The sequence below is a fragment of the Gymnodraco acuticeps genome, unplaced genomic scaffold (assembly GCF_902827175.1).
Source record: "Gymnodraco acuticeps unplaced genomic scaffold, fGymAcu1.1, whole genome shotgun sequence".
In the NCBI taxonomy this organism is placed as follows: Eukaryota; Metazoa; Chordata; class Actinopteri; order Perciformes; family Bathydraconidae; genus Gymnodraco; species Gymnodraco acuticeps.
In genome coordinates, this window is record NW_022990335.1 from 2,870,819 (window position 1) to 2,895,462 (window position 24,644).

The window sequence follows — 24,644 nt, forward strand, 5'->3', positions numbered from 1 at the left end:
CTTCATGCAGTTGATGATGACTTGCTTTGGTAGGATCCTTGTCTTCAGCATGCCCTGTTTGGGGTGCTCTCCTCTGCCCCGGAACAGCCCCGGAGGCTCAATCTTAAAGTTGCCGATGCGCTCTTTGTGGTGGTCCAGCAGACAGTAGCCATACTCATCAATAATCTTCTGGTTGGCCTCTTTCACAGCCTAAAACCAAAAAGATATGAGTTATCCAGAACCTAAATGATCCATGCTGACCTTCTTTAGACACCAGGAAGGACAGTACTGTGAGTGATGGAGACAACAGCATTCAAATACACAGTACAGATTAAAAGGCCAGCATGTTACCAGTTTCTCCTCTTTGGTCATGAGCTTCCTGGCCTCCACCCTGGCTTTATGCATGGCGAAGAGCTCTGTAAAGTTACATTTGTCCAGATCTTTGATCAGTGTCCTCTCCTCATGGGTCATTTCCTAAAGAGACACAAGCACACATATTCAACACAGAGTATGGCAGGGCTTCAAGAGTCTTCTTGAGTGATACATGTATAAAAACAGGGACATCTTTTAGTGATAAAAAAAAGAAATGTAATCAGCAACAAAAAAATGGTATACTAAATGAATCTTTCCTTCTTGTGTGTGGTATCTCAATGTATACATCCAAGTGTCTGCTGCTTGACTTCTCAGATGAATCTAATGAAAATAATTAGAAATAGCAACCCAAGCTGGGTCACTTAGAAATAATTGCGTGAAACTCGTTTTGTGCGAGGTACTTGGGTACGGAATACCTCAAACTTGTATTGAACTATATTTGGGAAGTATGGATGGAACTATACATGAAGAAGATAAATATCTGGTCAATATTCTCCATGCTGCTGGAAAGAAGGATATCACTCAGAACTGGCTTAGGATTGATGCACCAGACATTGCAAAACATTAGTGATATTCTAATAATACAGAAACTCACTTAAAGAGCCTGTGACAGCATCCCAACAACTGTTGTGCAATGAAATATTGGGCTACTAGTAATCTCGAACCGTCAGTTTAAAAAAGAAGTTGCGATACCGTTCCGTTAAATATCAATAATTTCGAACATCGCGGGGAAATTCCTTCGACTCATTTTGAAGTTTTGGGGGAAGCCGGAAGTGACGTCAATGCGGGAACGCTTCACTGTGCGGCGAGAGAGCCAAACACGGACAAAGTGTGTTGTCATGCGTAGAAATGGTGAATTACTGAGTTTAGGCACGTTACTAACGTTTTAATGAAGTTGACTACAGTATATTCATATTTGTCAGTGCTTTCATGTCAATTCGGCGAACATAAACATACATGATCGTGGTGAAGATGATGATTACATTAGGATTACAAATCGGTAGTGAGAGCTGCTGAATTTCCTCCCGTCGGATGTGATATAAAAACAAATCGATTATTTTTGTAGTTGTAAACTCAAGTGGATGAAACTACATTTATTAGTGCTTTCATGTCAATTCGGCGAACATATGATAGATTAAATGATCGTGAGAATGATGATTAAAAATCGTTTGTTTGTGCCGGTCTGCATTTCCTGATGAGAAAACAAACCGATGCTTTTTGTAGTTGTAGTACACCGACACAAACGTGTGTTTTTTTCACCACAATGTTGGGGAAATTAATGGATAAAATGCACGGATTATTATTATTATTATTCCCACTCCGATCGGGACACTAGGTCCACCGTTTCCCCGCAGCGAGGCTCCCCCCGTTGACAGTTTACGTGGGCTGGGTGCAGTGGCGGACTGCCCATCGGGACCAATCCCGATGGGCCGGTACCGAAGTGGGCCGGTACCGAAGTGGGCCGGTCGGATAAGTCACGAGCACATCCCCCATAGGCGGCGCATGAGGCTCAGATTTGGGAAGGCTAAATAACTTTTTTTACGCCTCCGGCGTCTATAGAAAAGAGATCAACTCAGTGTGCGGAGTTTAAATCTCTCAAGTCATATTACAGGATAAAGGAAATACAGTTTAAACTGCCGTATGCAGAGAAGACGCCGACGTGTCGCACTTATCATTCATATTACATCATCAATCAGATCATCGATCATATAATATCATAATATATCATATATTTCCTTATCTGCCGTGTCTGGCCGTGCAACACTTACAGTGTCACATACTGTATGCAGAAGTATTATTTTAAGAAACACATTATGTTGACGAAACACTCGAGTCAAATGTAATTAAAGTCAGATCCACTTGTGTCTTAGACGTGAACGCGCTCTCAGCTGGTGAGAGAAACCCTGGCTTGATTTACCGAGTTGATAACCAGCGTCGTAGGACCGCTTAGCGAGATCTCGTTTGTTAGTTTGTTGTTGTTAGTTTGTTTGTTACTCAAACATATCCAGGGTCTGTTGAACTGGCTTCGTAGTACAGGGCACAGGTGGCTAGCAGCGCTAATGTCAAAGACACAGACATTGCATTATATTTGTATTTTACCAGGATGCAGTGACACAAATATTTACATATTTACATTTACTATCTACAGCACCCGCCGCCCCTGACATCCCCCACTCCCCCCGTTGACAACTTACTAGCGGTACCGAAGTGGGCCGGTCGAGAGTCCCGGGATGATTTTTAGTCCCATTCCACCACTGGCTACATGACCGTATGATCGCCCATATTGACGCACCTAATTCCTAAACTTCTAACAGATACAACATAAACCGATCCTTCAGCCTCATGAGCTCTCAGACACGTTCAAAATTAAACTGTCATCGCTGTCTGAGCTTGCTGCTGTGTGCACCATCGTGCGTTTACATGCAGATGCTGGGATCCTGAACGGTGCAGCTGGAGCGCTGTGCCCGCAATGACGTCACACATCATTTGGCGGGACTTGAAGAATCCCCGAGCAGATCCAGGAAATGGTCAACATTGAAGGGCAGATTAATGGTTATCAAAGTACAAATATCCAAAATCAGTTCAGTAACGGTTTTCAAGGGGACAATATTTACTCAAATTGATGGGTTTGGATGATGGGGGAAACTCGTGTCACAGGCTCTTTAAGTTATGGAAGATACACCTCTAAAAGGCTGGGGGAAATGGTTGGGATACATAACAAAAAGGAGGCATAAACACTCTGTACTGTTTGATTATAAAGTAGACTGTCCCCTTTCCGACACATTTCTCACGTTTCACTGTCGGTAGCAGTAGCCTATAAAGAAACCAATACAAGTAAACAAATAAAAGAATTAATTGCTTGAATAATGTCCACATTTCGCATATTCTTATCCACAGTCCAATTGTTATTTAGTATTAGAGCTGAGAAATACTGATAAAAGAAATGAAGTGTCCACTATATTGACCACAGAAAGAATGCACATTCAAACACTTCCTCTGTGCCGAGTCAGAATCCTGAGCTCAGGGAAGAAAGAGACAATTCTGCTGCTTTATACAATTTACTGGGAGCTATTTATACGCAACCTTTGTGCCTCCAATAGAGCATAATACAATAATAAATCATAAAACCAAATAAGACAAGCATGATCAAAGCACATCCGTGACCTTTTGTTTAATTGCTCATCCTTATGGAGGCTGAGCGGCAGAAAAGGGTAAAAAAGCTGAATCGTTATGAAAGGCCAGAGTAAAGCACATTCCCCCGAAGAACTGCAGTGCCAAGCGAGCTAAACAAACAGGCTTGACACAGCAGAGTGGAGCAGCTGAGTTTCAACTATAATTGTCAACTTTCTACTGTTATTGAACAAGGGGTCACCCCATCAAAGAGGTCAAAAACAGAGCGAGTCAGCGGGGGCTTTGTGCTTCATCACGGAAGTTTCTGGTGCTAAAATGTCAGGTCAACACGAATGGCTTTTGAATTGAATTTATGGGGAGGAAAGCTATTGAAACAGGAACTGGAGACCAGCAATTACTGTGTAGAGCAGGGGTGGGGAACCTTTTTCCTCTCAAGGGCCATTTCAATTTTTTCAACATCCTCCAAGGGCCGTACAAATTATTGAACTCAACATCAGCTTAAAAATACTAAAATCACAGCCCATTCATTTGGCTTTCTTTCATGCTGTGCAAAGAAAAAGCAACCTCTGAATCCAGATATCTCACCATGACTCACGTATGCATGCACGTGCACGGTTGTGGCATGACCACCGCCACAGAAAGATATGGACACATGATGTGTGCAAATGTATTTAGTATCCTATCCATGTGGACATTATTTAAGTGGGGGGGGACCTAACCTCCTCTAGGGAAGATTTTTTTTTAAATGTTGAAGTTAAAAGCATCAATCTGGTGCACTTTGAGAGCAACATTAGGAGATCTATGGATACATCTCTCAACATCCATATGAAACAGAACTGTAAGCAGATTTTATTTTTCTTTAAAAGAAAAACTGTATTCTTGTTTATTAATAACAACTTTTTTTTTACAGTCATATAGTATTTTATACCCGTTTACTTTATTCTCTTATTGTTTTATAACTATAATGATCATATAAAGATGTGCCTTTACCCCACTGGTTGGAGAAAAAGCTTCTTATATTCGTTAGCATAGCTAGCTAACCAGATGCTAATAACAACAAAGTTATTGACTGTATGATCAGAATGACAGATCGCCACTGGGCTTTCAACTAAAGACACAGCCACGCAAAAACTGCAGCATGTGTACGGCTCCTTATGGGTACTGCCATTTTTGGAAGTGGCGAAGTGGCGTTCTGGTGCTCTCCCTCAGAACTGCACCCCTGTCAGACGAGACATACCACGTGATGACACGTTAGGCTCGTGTTGTGTTCAAGGACCCTGACCGTGGCCAGGAAAAACAGGCACTCCCTTGTTTAATTTTTTTGCGGTCTAGATTTCTTACATTTTTGCGTGTGTTTATAAATTACCTCAAGGGCCGTACCAAATGGTCTCGCGGGCCGGAGGTTCCCCACCCCTGGTGTAGAGCAACAACTGTGTTTCAGGTGACGATGCGTACGGGCATGTTGTTCTCGAGCGTCAGATTCTAACAGCGATACATGTTTGTTTGTTTGTTTATTTATTTAAAGGACAGTGCACATTAATTCACATTACTGTAAATGAGCCAGTATTAGCCAGCAGGCTAATTTTCAACTGTTGTCCTTGGCAAGATGTTAAATGACCACAACAAGACTAGAACATATGTTACATATTGTACGTAGCTTTAATTGTGCAACTGTTTATATAAATATTTGAATTCTATTCCATTACATTTTATCTTTCATAGCACATTTTAATTTATGTTTATATTTTAATTCTATTTTATTTGATCTTTTATTCAACATTTTTTATTTTATTTTTTGTCTATCTTTTTTTCACATTATTAACTTTTCATTTAATTAGTCTTTCATTGAAAAAAAAATGTTTTGTTCATATTAAAACCTTTACTCGATTTTATATTATCTTTTTATTGTCTGTTCTTACTTCTTGTGTATATAGAAATATTAATACGTAATTTATTTATCATTTTTTAATTCTAAAATAAAGCAACTTTCATAGAACCCAATTTCCCTAAGTATAAATAAAGAACACTAATTCTGATAAACAATGAACCGGGCTTATTGAAGGACATCTTGATGTTGTGTTCACACATCGCTAATAAGTAAAACTGGCGAGCCTAATCGTTCTCAATTCAAATAGAAATCCCAATAGAAGAAAGACTTATATGGTCTAACCATAGACAAACAAAAGGGCGTCTAACCTGAAGAAATCCATTAAAGATAATAAAAGGAGTCATGGAGGAAGCTTCTCAGAGCAGCACTGATCCAGTCCACTGTCGCCTAGGTTCATATGAGAATCAAAAGCACACACACCTCTCCGACAGTGTGGACCCTCAGTCAGTGTGCGTATCTAAGCATGACTGACACCCGATGGTGGGCGGGCACTGAGGGCAGTGGAGCGAGGCGAGTTTTTTCCGGCTATAATAAAACAGTTTAATTGGATTTGTTCATATGCAGGGAAGCTACTTGTATGGATTAGCATATCAATGCCTTCACACAAATCGTATTTTCAAGTGCATTGAGCACTAAGCAGCGCAAAATTAATTCTGCATGATATGCCTCGGGGCTTGGCACGGTGCATTCTGCGCACAGAGGACATCCTGACAGAAGCCAGCGCAGGTACCAACACACACACACACACACACACACACACACACACACACACACACACACACACACACACACACACACACACACACACACACACACACACACACACACACACACACACACACACACACACACACACACACACACACACACACACACACACACACACACACACACACACACACACACACACACACACACACACACACACACACACACACACACACACACACACACACCACACACACACACACACACACACACACACACACACACACACACACACACACACACACACACACACACACACACACACACACACACACACACACACACACACACACACACACACACACACACACACACACACACACGTTAATTTCATCAGCTATTTTTTAATTTAGTTTTAGTCTTAGTCCTGTGTTAAATTTTCTTTTTAGTTTTAGTCATATTTAGTCACCTTCATCCTGTTTTTAATTAGTCAAGTTTTAGTCGACTAAAAGTTTGAGCATTTTAGTCTTATTTTAGTCAAAGAAAACTAATTATTTTAGTCTACTTTTTGTCAATGAAAACTGTTGAGTCTTTTTTAGTCATCAGATTATATAGAACATTTCAGTCAAACTAGTCTAGCCAAAACCAATAATTTGTCATTTTAGTATATATAAATAAATAAGATTATATCTTGTCCTTATTTGATGAAAAACACAGGTTGAATGATTAAAAGAATGCAGCTTTGCAGAGAGGATCTGCTCAGGTTTGTGGTGTTTTTACCAGCTGTGTTATGGCCACATTGCTTCCCTTCTGATAAAACAATGCATTCGCTTTTTTTCTCCGCCTCATTGTAGCGAAAATGGGCCCAAATATCACATCGTTTCTTTCTCCCAAGCAGTGGTGGCTTTAGACTTTTTCGTTGTCAGTCATTTTGACGGACAGGATCGTAACATTTCCGTCATAATCCATTATTATCCGTCGAGTGCACAATTTGTCTCTCACTCGCGCTGACGGGGGGGGGTCTTCGGTTAACGCGAGTGCGACCACTGCTCCCAAGCCCTGTTGTTGCCATTTTATTTTCTGTTAAATAAGGTTAGTTAGACCATGAGTTAGATCCGAGTCTTCCTGACAGTTCACAGTGTGCCGCTGCCCGGTGTAATTCAAATATACCGCCGCGCGCACCGCAGACACACACAGCTGCTGCCCAGCCGCAGCGCCGGAAATGGAACTGCTGGGAGAAAAACCGACTATCAGAGATGTAACGTTATCTTTGATAATATTTCGTCTCCTCATTTTTCGTCAACGAAAGTAAAGAGAGATTTTGGCATAGTTTTTATTTTGTAAACTACATTTTCGTCTCGTCACTTTTCGTCAACGATATTGCATGATGATTTCGTTACAGTTATTGTTTACTGCCGTCGGTGCCGTCTCGTCATCGTCTCGTTTTCGTCATGGAAAAAAAGGTCGTTGACGAACATATTTCGTCATAGTTTTAGTCAACGAAATTAACACTAACACACACACACACACACACACACACACACACGGAGCTAAAGACCACTGATACTGTACTTTGATGTCATCTAGATAGTGTTTCTGATTCCTCTGTAGTAACAGTTAGAGTAACTCCATTAAAAGCACTCGTCTACATGGAACATTACAGGTGTCAAAGCTCCCAGTCATGATTGTAGCAGCATCAAGGGAAATGTTGCCGGACAGAAAAACAATGGTTCACATTACCAAATGTCACATTGAAAATGAATGTTGTTTTATTTGAAATTGTAAAAGGGCTTGTTTTCATTTAAATGTCAAATTCACTTTATTTATTTTTTACTGAGAGGGATAAAGCTCTGAGCTGAAGGTGTCAGTTCAGAAGGTCAGTGAGGGGAGGCTTCTTTACCCCCACGAATTTAGAAGATCTATGCCTTTCTTTCTCGCCTTACCTTCCTCCAATCTGTAAAAAAGTTCTCCCGGAACACCTTCTTGGTGGTGTATTCATGGTCCAACATCTGGGCGAAGAACAAGCACACCTCCTCGGCTGCCAAGCTCAGCTTCACCTTATTCCCTGCACACAGAAAACACTTTTTTAATTTTATTTAACCACCAAGTTTTTTGGCCTTTCTATCCTAACATTGTTACAAAAACAAACTCAAAAAGGCCTCAGCTCCCGTGGAGTCCTGGCTGTCAGACTAATCAGTGAATTTATAGAAGCAAGGACAAAGATTTACATTTAGTCCCACTATAAAGAGTGAGCTGTACATGAGAGCACAGGAACTAACAAATCAAAACAACCGTTACACTGTTTTGGCTTTACTCATCAACAAATCAAAAGCAACATGTTATCAATCTGTTTGACCTAACACACCTTCAACACCCACTTCTTAGACATCTTTTTTTATGCAGTATGCAACTTTGTCCACTGTTCCTCTAAATCTGGTCCTGTTTTCTTTTGTTATTTAAAAGATTTGCACTTACATATTTCCAGCAAAACAACAGTATCATTTGCCTGTCCCATTTGATCCAAATGATACAAAAGAGGCCAAAGAATGTGGAGGGAAGGCTATGCAATTTCACTTTTTCTTGAACGTCCAACAGGCTGGATGTTGCTATGATGATTTTAAAGTCGGTTGTGTTTTGTAAGCACTGAAAGGAGGCGAGCGCAACAGCATAAAGCTGTGTTAATGAGAATAAAGCAGTGAATCGGAGGAATACAAGTTATTATTGGATTGTTTTACAGCTGTTATGCACAAATCAACATACACATCCACAAAGCACTGCAGGTATGTGCAATTATTTTGCTTTTTGTTTTAGAAATGTAAAGTTATGTGTATTTTTGGTGTATTGTTTTTTCTTATATTTGTCAAGGTATATTTTGATGATCTGTTGTCATCACATTTTTACTTTTGGTTTTATCTGCCTCCCCTTAAAGGTGGGGTAGGTAAGTTTGAGAAACCGGCTCGAGTGCGCTAGAATTTGAAAATACACAACCGTAAAAAATCTGCCACTTCCTCACAGAGCCCCTCCTCCAACACACACGAACGCACACATGACCAATGAGGGCACGAGATAAGTTTGTGCACAGATGGAAGGCTGACAGGCAGGTAGGCCATCCAGTTATTTTAGCCACGTCTCATATTCCATCTTGTTTCTCTTTCGATTGCTGGTTTTGTTTAAAGTTAAGTACAAAAGGTAAGGGAAAGAACCCACAAAAACCGTCCAGAAGTGATATTACTGAATAGTGCTTGAAGTGGAGCGATTTGCTTTGAATAGACTACAGCAGCGGAGAGGTACCAAGATATTTCAAAATTGCAGTCATGAGTGAAGACATGTGGAGAAAGCCTTTCAACTGCGTTTCAATCACCCTTTCTGACACATTTAACTTCTGTGCTCCACTCACCAGCATAGTAGAAGTGAACGTTGTCTGGCAGAGGCTGGTACTCGGGGGGGAAGCAGGGTCCATTGTGCTCCAGGAACTTCCATTTCACGCCATCTTCATACTTCTCCTCCTCCCACCTGACAGAAAGCAAGATGATGGAAAAAAAGTGAGTGAAAGCTTTCCGGTTGCCCCCCCAGGTAGTTTGTGTTTGAATGTGTGTGTCTTTCCCCCACCATCTCCAGCGACTCTTCTCCTCGTCCTCCTTCTTTTTGACCCTCGCTTCCGTGATTTCTTTTTTTGTCCTCTTAGGTTTTTCGGACACCGGGTGCTCTCCATCATCTTTCTTTACCGCCTGTGCCGAGAAAAACTCGCCATGTGAATTCAAACAACTCAAACTCCATCAAACTTCATAAAGCAGAGGGGGGTATTATTGATGAAGACAGATGACTTTGTGAAGACAGAGTGCTTTACCTTTTCTCTTCTCTTCTTTGACTTCTTTCTCTGATCTTCTCCAGCACTTTTTTCTTCCTGCCCATTTCTCTTATCTTTATTCTTTGATCTGCAGGCACCCAGAAGACAGACAGAATACTAGTAGTTAGTTATAATTATAATACTTACTGGAGGTGCATCATTTGGAAACAATGACAAGTTGCGAACATTTTGACTGACTCGCAATTTAGTGTGGAATGACACTTCTTCCTGCAGTGTGTTATATATATTTGTGTGCCTGTAAAGGGTCTGCAAAGGCTAAAATCCTCTGCTACACATTGTAAGTGATAGGCTATGGGTCAGGAAACCAATCAGAGCAGACTGGGCTCTGGTTTCAAACACAATATGGAGAAGAAAGGAAGACGGGAATCAAACATATGTGTTTTAGATAGCAAAACAACTTTCTACAAGTAAAAAGTGCTTTCCTTCCGGGCCAATCCACGGCTTAAAGAGCTGATCACACTTACGTGGGTGTAGCAGTGGAGTGTGAAGCGCCTTCTATGGGCTCATCCTTAATCCTCTTTCTTTTAATGCCTTTCTTCTTTGCGGCAAAGTCATCATCCTGTGGCTCCCGTTTCACCGATTCCCTAAACCCCAAAAATGAAGAGAGGACATATTAAGTTGTCGTCACTCTCATATTGTTAATGGTTGCTTTTAATAATGAGGAGTATGCCTTGTAATGTAAATCTATCTTGCCATATTTCAAAACACACAACATATAACAGACTGTAGCTTTGAAGCATGGAGTAAAATAACAGTCACCCTTTGAACTCTTGTGACGGTAACACTTTTTTAAAATTAGAAAATGTAAAAATATTTACAATTTAATCCAATTTCAATCCCCATTTCTTTAATTTCACTTGACCGAACATATTTTTGAAGATTTCATTGTGTATTTTTCTAAATGTGGTCTTAGAAGAGCCGACTTGGAGGCAGTTGATTTTGAATTAGCCCCTTTTCAACATGCCAACAACAAGGAAGAATAGAAGCTTAATGGCCCTTTTACACAGCTGTCTGCCACACTGCCAGCTACAGAATAAGAAGAAAATAACCCTACTATGTGGAATAGAGGGAAAAAAGATCCTTAAGCACACAAACCCAAAACACTGACCACAAGAAATCACACATGATTATGGTTCATTAGGGAACATTACCGACACTAGGGCTGTGCAATTTAAATCGATCCTGCGATATATATCGATATTTAGTTTTCCGAGAAAGTATCGATATTTCAGCCGCAGGTATCGATACATTAAGTCTGATAACTGTGTTCGTTATTCTCGCGTCCAGGAGAGAAGCTTTAAAAAGGAGACTAATTGAGTCTCTGAGAAGGTTCAAATGTATACTTTAATTAATAAAAAGCGCGGTAATGTTACAAGCAGAAGATGGTTCAGTCAGAAAAACAGCTGTGTGTGAGCGAAAGGAAGAGAGCGAGCTCCACCTTTCCAGCTGTTAAATATCCTCTGCTGGCTCCTCCCTGTGGGCTGGTTGGCGCTGCTGGGGGCCGGCCCTCCACGTCTCCAATGTTCGTTGTTGCGCATTACAGAGGATTCAGACATTGTACATTAAATATATAACTAAATACGCCTTTTCTCCTCCTTATCTCTTTCATGACTTTTCATTTAATACATTTTAAATGCTGTAATCAATACTCCAAAAATACCTCACGGCTGGTATCATTTCCGGTAGTTCCGAATGTTGTCTCATGCTACCCACGTCTGTAAACAAACGTATTCAAATAAACTGTACCTTCATTTAATATTCAGCAATAATAATATCTCGACGTCTATAGTTGTAGTGTTGAAATCAGTAGGTTTCGGTGTGCAACACTCCGTGTCATATCGCTACTAAATTCACCTCTATAGTAAATGGTATATTAGCCACATGCTAAATGCTAACCGGAGATGAAGGATTTTCAGAATAAAAGCTTAACAACTGATTGTGCACAATAACTTCTGGTTTTTCAGTATAAAACAGCATTTAAACTGACGGTATGTTTAAGGTACTTTATGCCATCAAAACATTGATTTTAATTTCTAACAAGTCCCATTCAAATCCCCCGTGTTCCGCCACCTGCTGCACCTTTTAATTCTCCATTGTGATACTGCACTTTATGTACTTACGTTTCAAAGGCTTGTAAGCTACAGTTTGCACTGTTTCAATAAATGAAACTAATTTTCTCACCACATCTTTTGATTCATTTTGTCCAGCATTTACAAGCTGTAGACTCTCTGTCAGAGCCATATATTGTATAATTGATGCTTTCAGTTTTCAGTTGAATTAATTCAATCCAAGTCAATGGAACACTCACAAGATGTCACCAAAATCACACTGTCCCTTTAAAATCTTTCAGAAAATGATATAAGTGTATCGAATTATATCGAATCGTATCGAATCGTATCGTTGGCTGAATATCGTGATATATATCGTATCGTTGGCTGAATATCGTGTATCGTATCGTGAGATTAGTGTATCGCTACGGCACTAACCGACACAGTAATGATAATGAGATAATTACAGCTATTAGAAATTAAAAGGAAATTACACAAGCTTGTATTTCCCTCCAGAGTGGGGAATCAGTGGGTAGGGAAATGCTCACATTAGGAAATCAACCAATTAAGAGTCACCACTGCTGCCAATAAATAAATAAGTCTCCTTTCCTGCAAATAGCAGTTAGGTAATTATCGAACTAGTTTACTGAACCCCAATTACAGGCAGCTAAAGTAACAATTACACACTTACGGCCCGTCCACACAGCAGCGTTAAAAAAAATCTTGAAAATCTTGGAGGTGGGCTTGTCTGAAAGCTTGGGGATTTTTTGCGAGCAACGCGACCAACAACCAATCACATGAATCTCCCGCCCCCGACATACAAAGCAATAGCAATGTTAAAACGAAGTAAACTGGATATAAAATCCCCAAACAGGCGAAAACCTACCAGTTTCACCCACTGTCTCTGCCACCTCCCTCCATGCCTGGTTCCTCCGGTTTGTATCCCTTTACGTTAATAGCGACTGGTCATAAAGAACCGGGTGATTTGCTACCGCAATAACTAACTTCTCCTCCATTTTCAGGAGTATAGAAAATGAACTGCGGTCTGGCTCTCTCAGCTTGCACGCGGTTTGATTGGCTAGCGCTTCTACTGTCAGATTTGTATAAACGGGATTTGATTGGCTGACGCTTCCACCTCAGCTTCAAAAGTTGAACATTGCTCAACTTTTGAATCCTGAAAATCCTGGAAATCCTGGAAATCTTCGCTTTGCTTCCCCACAATGCAGTTCGGCGAAAAGCGAGGCAAAGTGACGTCACCCCATTCAAAGTCAATGGGCAGAAGCGTTGGAAGATTTTTTTAACGCTGCTGTGTGGACGGGCCGTTAGTATGCTCCTAGGGAACTCTCTCAGCACTACATACTACAGTATGGCCGACCCCTGCTGGCTTTAGATTGAGAGTAATGAGCCTTCTCCCAGTTTCTCTGCTCTCTGACCACAGCTGAGTTTGGATTTAGCTTTGATTGACCTCTTTAGCAAATACATTTTGGACTTCAATGGATAAAACAGAGGTCAAAAAGGTCACAGGAATTTGAATTCTTAAAGAGGCCCTATACTGCTCTTTGGGGTTTCCCCTTTCCTGTAGTATGTTATAGATTTAAGTTTCTCTCCCTCACACTCCCCTCCCTGCCTGCAACGCCTTGATTGTAGTTCTTTGTTTACTGCCATGACATAGTGACATCACTACGTAACACTCGCGCTTCTATTGGCTAGCGCTCAAACACATTGTACGTAATAGGCGGGACATCTCTAAGCGGTCGACCAATCACAACAGAGCCGGCCAGATAACCAATCAGAGCAGACTGAGCTCTGGTTTCAGACAGAGGGTGAAAGGAGGTGTTGCAGAAGAGGCAGTATGAGGAAAATAAAGAGCTTTTTGAACATTAAAGAATGGAGACATGTCACAGTAGAGGTACAAATTACAAACTTAAAATGAGCATAATAGGGCCCCTTAAAAATAAGATAAAAGGCAAGGTAAGTCTTAATTGAATTGAAACTATTGTGAATAGTCACATTAATGATGGCAGTTGTACAAACAAAGAAAAGACGGTGAGAGGTGGTTACATTTTCATGTCATCACTGAATCCATCACCTCTCATTTTCATTCTATTTCTACTTTTGCATTTATCCAGCAACTCCAGTGCAATTTTAATGTTGAGCCCTTTTGATATACACATGGTACATTTTCTTCTACCCAGCTCTTTACATTACATTGCTCTTAAGTGCATGAAAACTTTATTTGGGATTTCAGTGTCAACTACCCTTACACAACACAAACAAGTGCATTCAAACTTAGAGTGCTTATTCCAACTTGCATGTCATTATTCATGAAGACATCGAGCTGACAGAAATAAAAATCTCCCTTTTTTTACATTTAAGTGCGGCAGAATATGGGCCAAAAACAGACACATTGAGTAAATTGGTTTCAACAGGTCCCATTTGCATAAGGCTTTGTGCGTCAGCTCCCATCGGGGACGGAGGGATTTTTTTAATATGACATGTGAATGCAGAAACCCTGCTGCCTGCCTCCAGGTGTCACGGTCACATTCATGCTGACACATCAACGCTCTTAACATTCACAGTAGGCAAACTACTTTTGAGCCAAGTTATTTTTATATTCAAAATAAATTACACATTTGGGAGACGCCAATGTGAAACTCTCTCCATGTTTTCTTTTTTGTTTACTTTGCTAACTTTAGAGTAGTGATCCAGTCTGATTTCATAGACTGGAATCAGGGCCAATCAAGGTGATTTTTTAAAATGATCTGCATCAGCCTGATCCGATCCTTTGCTTAACGTCAGCTGTCACACAGCTGTTTTCAGTCGAGCAGCATGCATGCCCAGTATTGCAACGGGTGCAGAATGAATCCCCAACGGGAGGGTTTCAGACTTTGTCTCTCCTCTACTACACTGAGCTCCTGTGTGTGTAAGAGCAGGTGCTGCACTTTGCACCCGGAGAAACACGGCCAAACATAAACGACAGCATTACGCAGTATAAGACTGTTTATTTATGTTAGCTTATTTATGTGAAGTCGTTTGCAGAGCCATTCCATTGTCTAGCATATATATTGGATCAATTTGAATACTTTTAATATACTAAAGAGTGCACTGTGCAACTGTATAATCTAGGAACTGGACTTGGACTTGCGGCAGGCGGGGCTAGGGATTCAGACAGTCCTTCTTAAGTGTGGGCTGTTGTCAAGCTGTTGAGTTCAAGTGCTCAGTGTGGAGAGAAGGAAAAAAAGAGTGTGAAGAAACGGTCATATTATTTTGATATAATGCATCACTGAGCACAATCCATAAAAAGCTAAACAAAAGGAGGTTGGGTCACTGCGCCCATTGACATTTACGGTCAGTGCTTCTAATAGCCTTATGTTTCTTCTGTAACTCTGCTGCCCCTAACTTTCCTCCCTGCATGAAACCTACTCAGCTAGCACAGTTGCCACCTGAGCCTTTCTTCAAAAGATAATCCCTATGGGAGAAACATAAAAAGACAGGATTTAGCACTTTTTCTAACCAACATTTCCTTTAAAAGGTCTTTTGTCACATCGGTTTGGGTCCACGTCTGGGAAACAATCCATTAACAGCTCAGTAGAAACGTGCTGTGAGACAGATTTGACACAGCAGGACTTCGGCCAAAGTCGTCATCCCAGAAACACCCTGCTGAGCATCAAACTATTCAAACCATGCATTATCATGTATTACTTCCTGACAAGCAGCAGATATTTGTCTTCATTGCAGGGTAAAATACATGTTCTGTGAGACAGCTTAACACGTTCTATACAAAGGGAATGGCTCAAACATGGCCTCAAAAATGGCCTCAAACATCTAAACGCAATAAACCATTTCCATCAAACTCAGGAGGCATTCAAAAAATGAAAAGAACAGTAAGATTTGGGATATTTCATTGCCACTGTATCTTGTCAGTTTATCATCCCAGCCTTTAAGGTGCCCTATTATGCTTTTTAGTGGTTTTCCCTTTCCGGTAGTGTGTTATTTAGGTTTGTGTGCATGTTAATGGGCTGCTTAGGCTAACATCCCAAAGTTCCCTCCAGAGAGTTTCTCTGCCTGAAACACCTCAATTTGACTCCTTTGTTTAATCCGTAACACAACAACAACATCACTATGCAACACCCATGCTGGGATTGGCTAGAGCTCCAACACATTGTACGTGATAGGCTAAGGGGCGGAACATCTCTTAGCAGTTAATCAATCACAACAGAGTCAGACCACTAACCAATCAGAGCAGACTGGGCTCTGGTTTCGGGCAGAGGGTGAAAAGAGGTGCTGCAGCACAGGTAGTATGAGAAAAATAAAGGGCTTTTTGAACATTAAAGCATGGAGACATGTCACAGAAAACACACAATACAACTGTGAACCTGAAAATAAGCATAAACGGGCCCTTTTCAGGGTTCTTACACCTTTTCCAAAGTCAAATTCAAGCACTTTTCAAGGTGCATTTTCAAGCTTTTCAAGCATCTTACAGCTGTTGTAATTACATATTTATATACACATACTTGTACTCAAATTATTATTTCACATTAAATCAGATGTTCTTTAAGCTATAAACAACCAAGGACTTGGACAACCAAGGACTGTTGACTAACAATGGCTAATCCCAAACTGTACTGCTTTTTCCTTGCGTTATTCGCCGCCTCCCTACCCCCTCCTGCGCATAACAAATGCAAACGGCCACTACTATCATGTGTGATTATGAGGTCGCTACACAAGATGATTACGTTACATTCCACTGTCAATGTGCGCACAAAACAAACTAGGCATTGTGACTCACTGCTAGCTCTTGGCCGTGCTCTGATTGTATTACTACTGATGATATAGGGCAATGTGCATGTTCATCCTGGACCTTCTATTGTATGTAGCCCTAGTTCTGACCTGTACCCTGATGTCAATATTTGTCACAATGATCTGAGTTTCCCTGACTTCTGCTCTCGTAAAGCTTTAGGTTTTCTATATGTAAATGCTAGAAGCTTACTGCCAAAAATTGACCAGGTAAAAGTACTCGTTCACAGCTCAAATCCGGAGGTACTTGTCATCACTGAGTCTTGGCTGAAGAAGAATATCCCAGACTCTGACATCGGCATCGCTGGTTATAATGTGTTTAGGCAGGATAGATCAGCTAAACATTAAACTGGGAAATAGCTCTACACTGACAATCGCTGGCTGCTACCCTCTGCCCCAGCATGTACCCTACCAGCTCTCAGCACCCACCTGGCACCCCACACTCATTCTGAGTTTGTGCTACTGGGGGATCTAAACTGGGACATGCTGAACCCTCCTGCGCAGGTCCAAAAACAGGTCTCTTAATCTCTCGCAGATTATCCTCACTCGTCACTCCTACACGGTATGACACCAAAAATCCAGAAAAAGCCACCCTCCTTGATGTCATCCTCACAAATAACCCTGACAGGTACAAAACTGGCATCTTCTGTAGCGATTTCAGTGACCACTGTCTTATTGGCTGCATTCGTAATGGCGGCACAATTAAACAGCCAGTCCTTACCACTCAGACGAACACTGAAACATTTCGACAAACAAGCCTTCCTCTACGACCTGGCTGCTTTCAAGTGGGACAGAATTAGCTTGATCCCTGACCTCGATGCTGCATGGTCCTTCTTTTATGACTCCTTTGGTATGGTAATCAATAAACACGCTCGATTCGATTCAGTCCTTGGTTCAACCGAGATTTAGCTGAACTGCTTCACCTCAAGAACTCCACCTGGCGCAGGGCTCGTCACTCAAAATCCCACGACGATTGGCTATCATTCAGGAACATTTTAAATAAGTCTATACAGGCTATCCGCAAAGCCAAGGTTGATTACTTCCATAATCAATTCAACCTCTGTGGATCCAATCCAAGGACATTCTGGAAAACAGTGAAAGAGATGGAGAATAAACCCCCATCCTCTCATCTGCCTAACTCCCTCGTTATTGAGGACACAGTAGTCACCGGTAATGAGCGCATAGCAGAGCTCTTTAACCAGCACTTTGTTAAATGTGGGAACCTATTTGACTCTATAGCGCCTCCTAAGCCCCCCACCAACACTCCGCCACCCAGCCCCTCTAGCGCAGCCCCATGTCACAGCTTCTGCCTGCAGGAAGTTAGTGAGAACGATGTGCTGGAGGTCCTTAGTAAACTTGATCCCAACAAACCTGCAGGTCTTGATGGGCTGGACCCCTTCTTTTTTTTAAAGTTGCAGCCCCAATTATTGCAGAAGCTATCTCCCACCTTTGTAATCTGTCCATACAGACAGCAGTGCTACCCTCTGCCTTACAACATTCTACCTGACAGCTTAGATGGCCCACATTCTCTAGACTGAATTATAAGATGAACCACCACAATATTATATTGTACAATTTCTATTCTTCATTTCACTTGTTTGTTTGTTCTTGTTTGTGTTTGCTCACTTGCATGCCCTGCATAGCTATAAGAAATACTTAAATTGTTGATCAAGACACTTTCCATCTGATGAAGGCAAATGCCTTCCCAGATGTAAAAAAAGTAGAAAACATTACATTCAGTTATAACTGCCAAAACAAACGTTATTTACACTATTATGGCCCCTGTTAAAAATCTTTGTAATGTTATCTACTGTAAGTTGGTCGAACGAATGCCTCCTCATCCGGAAGCTGACCGAGCAGACCCGAGCAGCAGTCGAGAGGAGCCGAGCGCATCTGCGAAGCACACAAAATGGCGACGTCAGAGTTCCCGTTAGCCTGCAAATCTAAATCTCTTCGGTCAAAATAATTTCCCTTTAGCGCAATACCGCTTCAGTTGCGCCACTTATGTGACAGACAAGAATAGTCAATTATAATGTCTAACACTTAAAGGTGGGGTAGGTAAGTTTGAGAAACCGGCTCGAGATACACTTTTTGTTATATTCCATGGAATGCTCTTAACATCCCGATAGCAATGAATATCTTAAGTGCTTTGACAAAAAACCCATAAAAAATGTCATCTGTGGAAGCTGTGGCGCTGTAAAAAGCACGACCAGGGTCGGCTAAAATGATTGGATGGCCTACCCGCCTGTCAGCCTCCCATCTGGGCACAAACTTATCTCGTGCCCTCATTGGTCATGTGCGCGTTCGTGTGTGTTGGAGGAGGGACTCTGTAAGGAAGTGGCAGATTTTTTCCGGCTGTGTATTTTCAAATTCTAGCGCACTCGAGCTGGTTTCTCCAAAATTACCTACCCCACCTTTAATGTGGAGAAAGAGACGCGTCCTGTGTGGGTTGATTGTGCGTTGATCTGTTGGTAATGCCTCGGGGTTCCGGTGGGCATGTAAACAAATGCATAATGCTGCGCTATACTTTGCGGCCTCACCCAGTTGCATAGCGACACTTATTGTTGAGGTGTCTTTTAATAAGCAGGTAGTCATATCATTAGCTAGAACTAGCTGGATCTGATCGATATGGACATAAACGCGAGTGAAGTCTAATCTGACGGGAGAGAGAGATCAGCTGCTGCTGACGAGTCGACACGCAGCTCTGCATGATCACATGCAGCGGTGAGCGGACAAAACACACACTTCAGGTTAGAATATCACACGTAGCTATTTTAATTACCTCTCAAACTACCTAAACTAGTTATAGATATGTTTAGTTTTACTGTCGGGTCACTCATTACTAGGGTTGGGTATCGTTTGAATTTCCACGATTCTGATTCCGATTCCGATTCTACTTTTCGATTCCGGTTCTTAACGGTTCTCAATTACGATTCTTTGAGGGGCAGGGTAAAAAAAGGATACATGCTTCTTCCACCAAAACAATTACATGTATTCGAGAAACTTTTACACAGGTTAGTTTACAGTAATATTCACATTCATCAGTCTGTTTATATTCACTGCTATGTAACTGTAACCTGAGAACCACTGAAGCTACAACAGTGCAACAGTCCAACTTTTAAAGGAAACCCCCCCCCCCCATTTAAAAACAGTTCTTGTTGAGAAAAACAAGCATATCTGCCTTCTCAGGCATACCGGGAAGTAAAATGCTTCAATCTGGTGCACTTTAAGCAGAATTACTAGAGACTAGATCTAGGGGGTACAACTCTAAACACCCATATGAAAAAGATCGGTTTACATTTTAATAATTAAATAAGTATGTGAACATAACCAATAACCTACCATAGCCAATAACAAATACATGTAACGTATTTTATTTTTTCATTCATATCTTATTTTACTATTTTATTTATGCATATGTTTTTATCTCTCCAGTTTAAAACGATATGTCTGGTTTACTGTCCTATAGTATACATTGGAATGATTTCAAACCTGTTTTATCCCAATAATTATAAAGGAGTGCCTTGGAAATATGTGTTTACATAAATTGTGACCAAACCGTTTGAGACCCACTGAGATAACTTAGACTAAAGTGAACTATCTAAACACTCAAGAGTTCTTTACCTCTTTCTTTAGTTATCAGCCTCTCAGTCTCACTGGAAAGGACTCTCCCTCCACATCATTGTAGAAACATCTTCTTCTTCCGTTAGAGCAGCTAGTACCAGATGCTAATAACAACAGCGCTGGTACCGGTGCACCCTCCCTTTCTCCCTCGCTCGCTCGCACGTTGGCTGTGAGCTGCGGGTGCCAGATAAGCCAACATCCCACATTTTCATCACTTACAGCGCCCATCGTACAGGGCAAATGAAAAGTGTAACTGGGATGAAAAGGGTGTTACATTTACTTAATTATGAATGTTGTTACATCAAGGCTGAAAATTAGGGTAAGCACCAACGGTCAAAACATTTTTTTTTCCTCCCAGAGCTGTCAGCGCAGCGCCTCCACAGATCTGGCGCCCTGGTCTCAGGTTACGCTGTAGGAAGTGTAGGTACAACGCTACATTTCCCGCCCCGCCGCAGTCATACAGTAGGCTACGGAGAGCGGCGAGAAACATTTCCTCAGGCATCGAAAAGCGGAACCGAAATTCACATTTCTAAATGATGCCGTTGGAACCTTCTCGGTACCCAACCCTACTCATTACTGGATCCGCGAGCTGCATGACACTGGCATAATAGATTGCCCGATCGGGCAACCAGCAGGTGAGGCTTCATTGCCCGAGCTAAATACTAGATGGCCCCGGGCCATCGGGCAGTCCTTAATGTCGAGCCCTGTGGACTCAGCTTTCTATATAGGAATCGCTCCTCATTCACTTCATCTGCTAAACTCTGTCTGGTCCAGATGACTGTCCTTCCTCTGTTCGACTACGGTGATACCATCTACCGCTCAGCGTGTAAAGGAGCTCTCGATCATTTAGACGTTCTGTATCACTCCGTCATCCGCTTCGCCACCAATGCCCCCTACAGGACACATCACTGTGATCTGTACTCTCTGGCAAATTCTTGAGACCAGGGGCAACATCCACTGGCTGATGTTTGTTTATAAAACACTCCTAGGCCTCACCCCCTTCTACCTCACATAATTACTGCAACTCCGCCCATCCCCCACACACAACACCCGGTCAGCTACAAACATCCTGCTAAAGATCCCCAAAGCCCATACATCTTTTGGCCGCTCCGCCTTTCAGTTTGCAGCAGCTGATAGCTGGAATATCATACAAAAAACCTTGAAGATGGAGACCTTGATCTCCCCCCGCACCTTCAGGGACAGTATTACAAACACCCTGGTACACACATGCAACTGCTTTGCCTGATGCTCACTACCAATGTCTTGACCTCTCCTATAGTATGCATTGCCATGAAGGAATGAATGGATGAATGAATGAATGATTGAATGGATGAATGTTCTATATTATTTTAATGACTGATTGAACCCCAGCAGTATTATTTTAAATATGTTTAACTGCTATGCCTGTCATCTCTGCTCTGTGTCATTGTGTTGGTCTCCTGGGTTCTGTAGTACCCGGAGTCTGTCTTTTTATTTTCTTCCTCCCAACCCCCTTCCCCTCAGGAAGCATTTTGCCTCCTGTCAGGTCATCATCGAAAATAAGAATTTGTACTTAATTGATTTTCCTGGCTAAATAAAGATTCTACTACTACAACCAAATGTGTGAAATCTAACCAAGTGTTAAATCAGACTTTAGTTCCACCTGGAGTAAATCCACCAGCTACCCTGCAGTATATAAAGTCATTCAAACTAGCTGCACCTTTACCAGCTTTGAGAACACTTTCATGATCAATCATTATAAAACATATCATATATATTATTCTGAAATGGACCAATCTGCACAACGACTACTTTTACTGTCGCTACTTTAACTATATTCTGATGATAATAATTTTCTACTTTTACATGAGGAACATTTTGATTGAGGGACTTATTCTTGTAACAGAGTATCCCTACACTCTGGTACTTAGAACGATTAACGATTAACGAAGCACTTTTATACTAATAAAGGGCTGGCTTACCTAAAGCCAGTTGAGTAGCACTTGAAATGTTTGGCTCTATGAAACCTGATGTACTTATATGATTCTGTTTTCTTCAAGGTTGTGTCTTCCTGGTCGAATGTACTTATTGTAAGTCGCTTTAGATAAAAGCGTCAGCTAAATGCAATGTAATGTAATGTAATGTACTTCTACTTTTACTCAAGTACAATATCTGAGTACTTATTCCACCTCTGGTAGCGTATTAGTCTGAATTGTAGCCACAAAATCACGCAGAGCTGCATAAAAATAGACTCAAAATGGTAACAAGTGGAAAATAATATTTACAAATGTGTACAATGATTTGTAGGTAATGCTGACTACTCAAGACACCTGACTTATACATCTTCAAAGGAAGACTGTGTTCATTCTACAATTACATGGGATTAAAGCAAAATGTAGTTTTACTTGTATAATACTTCAATTTTATATAAAAGCCTGTTTCTAAAAGTATCAACCATAGCGACGCGGTCAAATCCTCAGTTTATAACAACATACTAACAAGCTAAGGTCTAATTACGCAACCAAGTGTCATGGCATTTCGTGTTATAGTCACAAAATAAATGTAATCTATTGATTCGTGTTCGCCAACACAATTTTCCCCTTTTTTGTGTGTCACACAACGATTTTAAAAGCAATGTATTTCTATTGGTAGTGTGTTTCGTGCCTGCTTCTTTTTGTCCGGTCGGGTCCAGACCAGTAATACAAACGAAAATGTGTCTTCGGGTCAATGTGACTGATTTTGATAGAGCAAGTCACATTTAGTTTAGGCACGAAACATACCATCAGTAGAAATACATTGCTTTTAAAATCGTTCTGTGTCGAATCAATAGATTATATTTCGTGACTATAACACGAAATGCCGTGACACTGGGTTAAATTACAACAGTGAGTGCTTCATCCTCTGAAAACCACAGGATGGCGACTGTAACACACATAACATAGGTACGCTCCTCTGAAATGATTGTCCCCTGCTATTATTATTGTTATCCCTCATCGAGTTCGCTATTCAGCTTGCTAACGTTAGCTTAAACCAGTGGTTCTCAAACTTTTTCTGTCAAACTTTTTTCTTCCTTTGGAGAAAAAAAAAAGTCGGGCCCCCCCCAACACAAATAGCCAGGCTCAGTGGCGGCGCCAGAGATTTATTTTGGGGGTGCTGTGGGGTAGCTTGACGTTTCATAGAGGGTGCTGAAACATTTAGGGTTTCCCATTAATGTACCGGGCGCTACAGTGGAGTTTTCTACTGCAACAATCCCCACACAAATACGACTGTTTTGTGTGGGGATTGTTACAATGAAGGCTCGATAATCAGCTCACGGCATATAGGTGTAAGCAGGGGTAAAGTGCTATTTTTATAGGTGGTGTGTGGAGCTCACATAGGGGGGTCCGGGGGCAAGCTCCCCCGGGAAGATTTTTAAATATTGAAGTTAAATTCATCAATCTGGTGCACTTTGAGAGCAAAATTAAGAGATCTATGGATACATCTCTCAACACAGAACTGTAAACAGATTTACTATTTCTTTATGAATATTTTACAAATCACTCCCCTTTTAAACTTTATTCATTTTTTAATGTCATATAGTATTTCATACCTGTTTTTAATTAAAAAAATTATAACTATAATGATCATATAAACGTGTGCCTCGGAAATAATTGTTTACATTAATGGTGACCAAAACATTTGAGACCCACTGAGATAACACTGAGAGTCCTTTAGCTCACTGAGTCTCTCAGTCTGACAGGAGAGGACTCTCCTCCACTTTGTTGTTGAAAAAACTCCTTATATCCGTTAGCGTAGCTCGCTAGCACCAGAAGCTAACAACAACGATCTCCGGTACCGGTGCGCTCTCTCTCTCGCTCGCGCACGCACACAAAATGGCTCGTTCCACACGCACACAGAGCCGAGCTTTAATGAAACACAGAGACCCAGACGTAATAGTACTGTATCATATTATTTTCAAATCAATAATTTTTGCAAATATGATTTTTTTTTTTTTTAATAACCATTTTTCCTCCTGGTCTCTCCCGCCCCCCCTGTCATGCCTCTGCGCCCCCTTGGGGTGGCACGCCCCCCACTTTGAGAACCACTGGCTTAAACAAACGTAACATGCAACGTTAGCGTAATCCAAAATGCTCTACAACGGCATACCTTTCATGTGGCTCGTCAGCGCCGACTCTCCCATCGTGAACAACTGACATTTTTTTACAAACTTTGCAGGAGGCTACTTGTTGGCTTGACCCTCGTCTTAGCC

The 24,644-nt window shown here is 41.3% G+C and overlaps 1 protein-coding gene across 2 annotated transcripts in view; it reads right to left on the reverse strand.

The window, feature by feature from the left end:
* zgc:173742 (DNA topoisomerase I, mitochondrial) overlaps positions 1–24,644 on the reverse strand; it is a 55,744-nt gene that overhangs the window by 26,872 nt on the left and 4,228 nt on the right. For both annotated transcript variants that reach the window (XM_034223395.1, XM_034223396.1), the window contains exons 5-11: positions 10,412–10,531; positions 9,927–10,014; positions 9,689–9,807; positions 9,477–9,592; positions 8,023–8,144; positions 331–453; positions 2–189 (exon numbers count right to left, since the gene is read on the reverse strand). In XM_034223395.1, coding sequence (XP_034079286.1) covers positions 2–189; positions 331–453; positions 8,023–8,144; positions 9,477–9,592; positions 9,689–9,807; positions 9,927–10,014; positions 10,412–10,531 — 876 coding nt within the window. The remainder of the gene's footprint in view (position 1; positions 190–330; positions 454–8,022; positions 8,145–9,476; positions 9,593–9,688; positions 9,808–9,926; positions 10,015–10,411; positions 10,532–24,644) is intronic.